The sequence below is a fragment of the Chrysochloris asiatica genome, unplaced genomic scaffold (genome assembly GCF_000296735.1).
Source record: "Chrysochloris asiatica unplaced genomic scaffold, ChrAsi1.0 scaffold00003, whole genome shotgun sequence".
Taxonomy (NCBI): Eukaryota; Metazoa; Chordata; class Mammalia; order Afrosoricida; family Chrysochloridae; genus Chrysochloris; species Chrysochloris asiatica.
The window spans coordinates 30,774,101-30,783,279 of NW_006408521.1; the positions used below are offsets into that span (position 1 = coordinate 30,774,101).

Here is a 9,179-nt window from a genome sequence, read left to right on the forward strand (position 1 = left end):
CTATATTGTTGCTGATAATCTTTCCACATCTAAGGTTATGTACTTTTAAATAGCTGCTTTGGTTCATTTGTTGCCATTTTAGATTAAGTTTTGAAAGCCATCATAAGGATAAAAACTCTAGTCCCTCCTCAAGCCCTTTTTATGCCCAGGCTTCACTGGTAGCCGTCCTCTGCACTGTGTGTTGTCAGTAATACCTCCCAGGACCTAAAGCAGGGCTGGCCTCTTCTCTTAAATATGTGTCCATGACTGAACCTTCCAGAGGGCTTTTATGTCTCCTCTTGGTGTCCTTCTCCCAGAACCTTTCTTAAGCACAAAAAGTAGGGAGTGTTATTTTTACTTGTCAGGCTAGGAAGTAAATTGAGACACAGAGAGGTGAAGCGACCTGTCCAGAGTCCCTCAGCAGGTTATCACCAGAGTAAAGAACCAGAACCCAGGTCTTGTGACCAGAACCTAACTTGTGACTATTGGTTAGCCTTGTGGAGAGGAAGGCAAGGCCCTCAGAGATGATCCCACTTCAGCATTCCCCTTTGTCTTGTTCTCATTCCAGGTGTTGTGTCCTATCCACTGCAGACCCTGTGTTGACTTTGTCCCTGAGATTGTCCAGGTATCTGTGTAGTTGGGGCAGGAAGGCAGCAGGACCTGCTTGGAAGACTGATGGGAGGCTTTGTGTGTCTGATGCACGACTCTGGACTGCCACTCTTTATTCTCTGCTTCTGTACTTTATACCCTGCAGAACATCCAGGTTCCTAGGAGAACCCGATCTCTCAGGCTGTTAGTTCCCCCGGAAAAGGTTCAGACATTTAAAAGGAGGGAGATGCCCCCAGGAATTCAGGTGGGGTGGGTGTGAGTGTGGCCTGGAGTGGAGGCATATAGACAGCTTACTACTCAGTCATTACACGTGCATGTTTATAAGGCCAGACCTTTGGGTTTGACCCCATCTGGCGTGGTCAGCCTCTCCCTTTTTCTGCATATGATGCGTGCACACATGCCCCTGGCTTTCAGGACTTGAAGAAAGTTACATCCTCCTGGCAGGTCCAGCATCATGTTCTTACATATAAAGCATGATTATTGCAGGTGTGATGGGAGGGAGTGGGAAAGAGGGGGTTAGGAGTATGTGTGTGAGCTGTTTTTTTATTCCTTTAGAACAAACCCAGAGACAAAAAGCAAAATAGAAGATCCTGAGATTAACTCCATTGAAGACATTAAGGAGGGTCAGCTCCTGCGGGGCTACGTAAAGGCCTTAGAGCCACGTGGTGTGCTCATCAGGTGAGTGAGGTGGGGCCAAGAGGTCGGGGAAGTCTGCAGTTTCCACCAGTTTTTAAAAGTCCAAGAGTCTTTAATACATTTAACAAAGTTTTAAAGTATTTCTTGTTTGGCCTTTTGCACAAAGAACGTGGCATGTTACATTTCAGTTTGAAATCAGCTTGGATTTTCACTGATTTCATGTTGGATCAAGATTGCAAATGTTCTGGGAGACCATGTTGTGTTCACAACCACCAGCTATGACAGTCTTCCCTGCTGTAACACTTCCTGTTTTCTGCTTGTGATTTTAAGAAAGCAGCATATGATTTATGCATTGGGTGCTATCTACGATGGGGAGCAAAAAAACATTTAAAAACCTACATAAGTTTTTCCAGTTAAAGCATCCTCAGTGTCCTGTTGATGTGGGGGACTCTTGACTGTTGTAGATTGTCGTCGTGCCTGAATGTCTGTGAAAGTGAAGTCTCTGGGCATGGTAAGGGTCCTCTTGTTGGGTTTCTGACCGCAGGACTCTTGTCTCTCCTTTCAGTCTTGGTCCCTCAGTGGTGGGTTTGGCCCGGTACTCGCGTGTCTCCCAGTACAGCCCGTCGGCGAAAGTCCTTTACAGCAGACACTTCCCTGAAGGGAGGCTACTCACAGCCAGGATCCTAAGGTCGGTGCCTCCCTTCTTACAGGAATCAGACCTCCTCTGGGAGCCCTGAGAGGAGCTCTTGGAGGTAAACTATAAATATAATGGCTTGGGTAGAGATGACTAGTGTTCAGATGAATGAAAGCCCCTTGCTCAGGCCTTCTGCCTTAGTCTCTCTCCAAAAGCAGACATGGAGACTTTTCTCTGGAGATGCCTGTTATTGGGGCTGGAGGATGGGAAGCATTCCAACTGTCACTTGTATTTTTCTACCAAACCATCATCCCTTAGGATAGCGAGTGGATCCCCAGGGCAGGAGGGGCCGGGGCCAAAATGCTGTGCTGATGAGGAGAAAGCCAAACTGCTTGGTGTGCCCTTTGTCCTTTTTTTTAAAAAAATTCAGGGGAAATTCACTAAAATTAAGCATCTTAAAGTGCACAGCTCCACGATCCCAGGGTTGTAGCTCTCACCGCCATCTAGCTCCAGGTCACTGTCATTCCCTTCAAAAGGGGACCCCATCGGAGGTAACAGCCACACCCGACCCCCTTTTCTACTGGTCTCATCCTCACCCTCTCTCGCTCCCTGTCCTAGCCTGAACCGTAAGAAGAACCTGGTGGCACTGTCGTTGCTCCCCAGAGACACTGGGAAGCCAGACGTGCTTCCTGCCTCCATAGAACTGCCACTTCTAGAGCAGGAGGAGAGGAAAACAGAGGCAGCGAAGGGAGGCCAAAAAGAGAAGGAGGAGAAGGTGAAGTGGGCCAGCAAGCAGAAGCGTGAGGCCCGGCAGCCACAAGTGAAGAAGCAGGGCAAGCGGGGGCGCCAGGAGTGCGGGAGCAAGCAGGTACACTCAGAGGGTGACCTGTCCTCACCTGAAAAGGGAAAGCCATTGTCTGTTCTCCTCATGGAGTCAGAGCAACAGGAATGTGGGGGCTAGGCCCTGGCCTCGCGCTGGCCAAGAAGGGTGGCTCTGTCATCTCAGGAAAGCGTGAACAAGAAGCAAAAGAAAGCTGGTCCGTCAGAGGAGGACGACAGTGGTGTGGAAGTGTATTACCGGGAAGGAGAAGAGGAGATCGAAGAGAAGACCTTGCTGCCCCAGGTGAGGATAGCACTGACTCAGGATAAAATGCTGCTTTGTGCACGGGAGGCTTTGACAGTCCTGCCTCAGAGCTGGGCTGTCTAGGCATCATCCTCTTTCACCTTGTTTCCTTGGAAACAAGAGATGGTGGGACTGTTTATTTGCTCAGCTGACGTAGGTTCCTGGAGGACAGAGGGACCCTGGCTCACCCATAGAGGGGGGTGGGCTATGTAACAGTTTTCTAGTCAGTGTTTCTGAACTAGAACAGAATTAGATGAGTGGGGTGGGGCCAGGAAAGAAGAGGCTTAATCTTCCAGAGCCTTCATTGTGCTCTGGAAAATGGAGCAGTCACACTTGAGCCAAGAAGCCTTGGTGGGCACGGTGGTTACATGCTCAGCTGCTAACTGAAAGGTCAGTGGTTCAAAGGTACTAGCTACTCCACGGGAGAAAGATGTGTCCATCTGCATCTGTAAAAGTTACAGCCTTGGAAACCCTATGGGGTATTTCTACTGTGCCCTGTAGGGTCGCTAAGAGTTGAACCAACTTGACGGCAGCGGGAATACTTGGGTTGGGAGGGCTTATACCTGATTGTTACCTAAGTAAGTTTATTTACAAAGAAGACTTGTATATCACTACTAAAAGTTTCTGCCTCACCTGGCTCTGGGAGGAGAGAAAGGGTCTTGGGCAAGGTGGGAGTCCATGCTCCTCCAGGCAGGGCCAGGCCAGGGAGCAGGGGCTGCTGGAGCCAAGTGCTATACTCACCTTTGTTCCTCCAGGAAAAGCCACCCAAGCCAGCAGAAGCGCCCCGACTGCAGCTGTCTTCAGGCTTCATGTGGGATGTGGGGTTAGACTCACTCACGCCGGCCCTGCCACCTCGAGAAGGGAGCTCAGACAGCGAGGAGGACCAGAAGCCACATGAAGCCATGGTGCTGTATTTTTTGAGACTCTGTCCTTTCTGTAGGGAAGCCTTGGTGCCAATCCCTTCTAGAGTCCAGGGACTGCCCTGCCTATCCCCAGCTACTGTAAGAGCCCCCCCGGTTCCAAAAAGCAGATTCCTCAGTTTTTCTTCTGTCTTCCCTTCCAGAAGAAAAGTAAGAAGGAAAAGGTGCTGGAGAAGCGGAAGGCGGAGAAAGAGCTGTCCCGCATTGAGGAGGCCCTGATGGACCCTGGGCGGCAGCCGGAGTCAGCAGATGACTTTGACCGGCTTGTGCTCAGCTCCCCCAACAGCTCCATCCTGTGGCTGCAGTACATGGCCTTCCACTTGCAGGCCACGGAGATAGAGAAGGCTCGTGCTGTGGCCGAACGCGCTCTCAAGACAATCTCCTTCAGGTCTAGACTTTGCCTCCCCTATGGTCCTTTCGTCCCAAGTGGGCTGATAGCAGGCTGGGTGGCTGCCACCAGGGCCCCTAGTTCCCAGGCTTTCTCTAAAAGGTGTGACCATCTGTGAAACAGATCTTTTGCTCATGTGTATTTTATAGTCCTTCTCCCTGAAGTTGCTAAGGGTAGCATTTACAAGCCTCCCTGTCCTTAAATAAGGTACTTAATTTGGAGTAGAAGCAGACTAGGGAAAAACAACTCTCCAATCATCTTTGTACAAACCCTGAATTTTCCAGTCAGAATGTCAAGTTAGTTACCTGAAGAGAATGGTGGATCTTTGCTTCATTCTCTTGGGGGAGAGAATCAGACCCAAGATCCTGCTCCTTGCAGCCCGAAGCTCAGGCTAGTGTGAGATGTTGTAGACTTCCTCCCCAGGAATGGAGGCAGGGACCAGGGAGCTCCTGGTGTGTGGGTTGCTGTGTGTGTCTACACTGGTGGGGACTGGGGAGGCTCAGGATGGCTTGGAGGAGGAAGTGGTTCTAGTTGACATCCTAGGTGGGAGAGGGAACTTGTTGGGCCAGGTGGATGGCACTCATGTACTGACTGCTTGCCCTCCAGAGAGGAGCAGGAGAAGCTGAACGTGTGGGTGGCACTGCTGAACCTAGAGAACATGTTTGGCTCGCAGGAATCACTGACCAAGGTCTTCGAGCGGGCGGTGCAGTACAACGAGCCTCTCAAGGTCTTTCTGCACCTGGCTGACATCTACACCAAGTCCGAGAAGTTCCAGGTAAGGTTCTAGGCCTGGTGGGCAGCTACCAGAGGTCCTTGAGCTTCCTGGGAGTCAGACTGCATCTGAAGGAAGAGGCACTCAGGGGCCAAGCCCTCCCCTTCACTGGAGGAAGGCGGGGTGAAGGGTAAAGACAAGGAATGTGGTGGCTTGGGCAGTGAAGGGCCAGTGGACTCTTGGGGTATATTCCTTGGCCTGCTGACAGGAGCATTATGAATAGAAGGTGACATTTTGACCCACTGACTCCTCCATCTCTTTCATTCCCCCTTGTCATTGTCACATCCCCTTTACTGGCACAGGATTGGTAGGGATATCCCATATGATTTTTCATGGCTCCCACTGTGCCTGGATGCTAATTTGGAGTCTGTGAGGCCACAGCCAGACTCTCGTGAGTGTTACTGTCCTTACCACTGCCCCCATGTAGTTCTCCCCTCAGCTAATCTTGTCGTTTCTCACAGGAAGCTGGTGAACTTTACAACCAGATGCTGAAGCGTTTCCGCCTGGAGAAAGCCGTCTGGATTAAGTATGGTTCCTTTCTTCTGCGGAGAGGCCAGGCCGGCACCAGTCACCGCGTGCTACAGCGAGCCCTCGAGTGCTTGCCTAAGAAGGAGCGTAAGTGCTGGCTCCCACTGTCTGGCCTGCTGCCTGGATGGTGCTCTTGGATCTGGGACTAGGGATTGGGTGGGTCTTCTCATCCTCAGGTGGTGGTGCCGCAGGATAGCCTGGGGGCATAGTTCTCTTTCTGTTGACTATATATGCTCATGAGCATAAGAGCACATGTTGCATCTCAAATGCCTGAGCTCCAGAGGAAGGAAGAACAAAACCCAATAGCACTAATTCTGTTGCCCCTCACCCCCCACACCTCTGTCTACTAGGCATCTTAGGTCAGTGCCCATTTGTGTCCTGCCCTTTGACCCTAGCCCCTCCCCCACCCCCACTATTCAGTTTGAGCTTTATTCCACTTGGAAACCAAGAGCAGGGGGCCTGACCAAGTCTGGTCCTACAGCCCATTGTGTGTTGTTGGTGGTGTTGTATGTGTGGGGCATCTGTCTCTGTCCGTGTATCTGAGCTGCCTGCTCCCTGCAGACATGGATGTGATCGCCAAGTCTGGTCCTACAGCCCACTGTGTGGTGGTGGTGGTGGTGTATGTGTGGGGCATCTGTCTCTGTCCGTGTATCTGAGTTGCCCTCTCCCTGCAGACATGGATGTGATCACCAAGTCTGGTCCTACAGCCCACTGTGTCTTGGTGGTGGTAGTGTGTGTGGGGGGGCATCTGTCTCCGTCCGTGTTTCTGAGTTGCCTTCTCCCTGCAGACATGGATGTGATCACCAAGTTTGCCCAGCTTGAATTCCAGCTGGGGGATGCAGAGCGGGCCAAAGCCATTTTCGAGAACACACTGAGCACCTATCCAAAACGCACAGATGTGTGGTCAGTGTACATCGACATGACCATCAAATACGGCAACCAGAAGGAAGTCCGGTACGAGAGGAGACAGCAGGCTACATTCCCCTGGGGCGGGGGGGGGCATTGCTAGAGCTGATACTTGACCCAAGAGCAGCTCCCAGAAGCTACAGTTCTGTGACTCATCTAGAAAACCAGCTTTGACATGATGCATCAAGTCCTATGGTGATCATTTGGCCACCTTCTTGATCTGTCTCAGAGGCTGGCCTCTGCCTTGTCTGTCTGGAACCGTGGGCGGAAAGGAGCCCAGCCCCTGCCTGGGAACCTCCTTGTAATTAGCACTGTGTCTGCCTGGCTCCCATAGTGAACCTCACAGACTTACTCTGTGTCTCCTGCATGTCACATGAGTGTTCGCCATGGAGAGACTGAGGTCCTGAAAGAATACAAGTCTCCTGGGAGGACCCTAAGATGCTTCACTGGGTTAAAGCAGCACTTTTCTCCAGAGCCACACCTCGTTGTGTGTCCCTAACCCAATAACTTTGTCCTGATTCACTGTGTGACTTCAGGCAAGTACGTCCCTTGACATCTTTGATCGTTAGTCTGCTTATCTGGAAAATGAGGGTTTTTTACCTCTTTTTTCAGGGGCATCTTGGAAATCAATAGTGGTAATGAAAATACATTTTTGAGATTTGAGAGGGTCCCACCCAGGCTTAGAGCGAGTGTCAGTGTAGGTGCTAGCCAGGAACTGTGTGATGTGGGACTGGGCGGCTAATTCTGCCTTCTTTGCAGGGACATTTTTGAGCGGGTCATTCACCTGAGCCTGGCCCCCAAGAGAATGAAATTCTTCTTCAAGCGCTACCTGGACTATGAGAAACAGCACGGCACAGAGAGGGATGTACAGGCAGTGAAGGCGAAGGCCCTGGAGTACGTGGAGGCCAAGAGCTCAGTGCTGGAGGACTAGTTGTGGGCCAACTCCTGAGGGGCCCTGCCCAGCCACAGGAGTCTGGGCAAGTGAGGATCTCGGGCCTGAGGACTATATTAAATGCTGCTTTCCCCTCACCCCCCAACGCCCATCCAATCCCTTAGCCATCATCCTTTGATAATCCTGTCAGGGTGAAAAAGAATTTGGGATTTCTTGTACTTGCTTTTTGTTCTAAGAACTATTTACTGAATCTCTTCCCTTTTCTGAGGCTGTTCCGTGGTTGTGGACAGACATGCCTTGTGAGGCCAGTGTGTCTCCTTCCTGGTGGGCAGACGGAGGGCTGACTGCTGAGGCTCTTGGTCCAACATCAGAGTCTACGGGCAGGTCCTCTCCCCTGCTCTCCAGCCCCATACCTATATCTCATCTTGGGGTGTTTGGCCATTCTCTAAGCCTCAGCTGAGCTAGTGCCTTGAGCCCTTTTGTGGAGACTGGGGTTGGACAGGGTCAACTGGGGAACTTGCATGGCTGAGAGATACACCACAGGTGTTGGTCAGATTACCTTAATTCTCCAAGGTGGTTTCTTCCTTTGTAAAATGGGGATAAAATTCTTCCCTTATGGCTTACCACGTGGATTTAGTAAGAAAACGTATATTGCATGCTGCCACAGAGCATGGCAGGTAGGCATTTGTATACAACAGCAGGCCCTGGCTATGTGACCTGGGCAGAGTCACATGATTCCCTTGTGTCTCCTTGCAGCCCTGTAAGGAGAGCCTTCTGGGCAGAGTGAATTGATTGGCTTCATGTTTGGTCCTCGAGGTCTGAGTGCAAGGAGGACGATAGGGTCTACTGGCACCCCAAACCTCCTTGCAGCCTGAGAGACAGTCCTCACCACCCTCTTGGATCATGTAATATTCTGTTCCCTTCCAAAATTTTTGGAGGCTAACACAGCCCTAGCTAGTGGGTGATGCCAGTGTTGGCTTTGTCTCAAGGAAAGTGAACATTTCCTTTGCACCATCTGAAATGACCTGAGTGCAGAGAGCATTGCCACAAGAAATGCCTGAGTAGTCATGTGCCAGAAAGCAGGATGGGGACAGAGACAGGAGGTGTCAAAGGTTTGAGAGGGGGATGCTAGAGATGATCAACCAAGGGCAGGGACGGGAGGGAGGAGAAGTTAATAGGCATTAGGTCTGCCCTAGAGAGACTCTGATGTTTCAAATTGAACTTTCTGAGAAACGCCAGCCCCATGTTCCTCAGACCCAGACAGATAATGAGTCCCAATGCAGCCCTCCCACTGATGGCCGTGCTGCCCAGAGCCTCCACAGGCAGTCAAACATGTGGACACCAAGCTTGTCCTTTATACTAAGAAAAGCTTTATCAAAAATTTAAAAAGATACAAAATAAGGCCAACAGCCTACACCGCTGGATAGCAGCTTTCCAGCTTTGTGCCCAAGTTGTTTCCGTATGCAATTGGACACAAATTGACTACACAGGGAGCTGAGCCTACTGGTAAGTTCATTGTCACCTGACTGGGGTGGGGCCTCCCAGCCTTGGAGTCCCAGCAGTGGAAGATCCTCATCATCACTATTGAAGGGCCAGTTCTGGTAGAGTCTTCCCACAGAACTGTTGACCAAGTGCCTCTCTCCCAGCTGGCCACTGTCTGTCAGACTTCTCTTCCCCTGATCTGTTTTCCTGGGAAGCTAATATTTTTTAAAACCCCACTCTAGTATGAGTGGGCAGTGGGGTTCAGTTTGATACTAAGTAATGTCCTTTGCAGGGTGTGGGAACAAGCCCC

The 9,179-nt window shown here is 50.9% G+C and overlaps 1 protein-coding gene across 1 annotated transcript in view; it reads left to right on the forward strand.

The window, feature by feature from the left end:
* PDCD11 (programmed cell death 11) overlaps positions 1-7,426 on the forward strand; it is a 41,870-nt gene extending 34,444 nt beyond the window's left edge. Inside the window, exons 25-35 of the mRNA XM_006831310.1 lie at positions 548-604; positions 1,144-1,266; positions 1,790-1,912; positions 2,477-2,726; positions 2,865-2,981; positions 3,737-3,886; positions 4,045-4,289; positions 4,896-5,064; positions 5,523-5,676; positions 6,378-6,543; positions 7,255-7,426. Coding sequence (XP_006831373.1) covers positions 548-604; positions 1,144-1,266; positions 1,790-1,912; positions 2,477-2,726; positions 2,865-2,981; positions 3,737-3,886; positions 4,045-4,289; positions 4,896-5,064; positions 5,523-5,676; positions 6,378-6,543; positions 7,255-7,426 — 1,726 coding nt within the window. The remainder of the gene's footprint in view (positions 1-547; positions 605-1,143; positions 1,267-1,789; positions 1,913-2,476; positions 2,727-2,864; positions 2,982-3,736; positions 3,887-4,044; positions 4,290-4,895; positions 5,065-5,522; positions 5,677-6,377; positions 6,544-7,254) is intronic.
* The last annotated feature ends 1,753 nt before the right edge of the window (positions 7,427-9,179 follow it).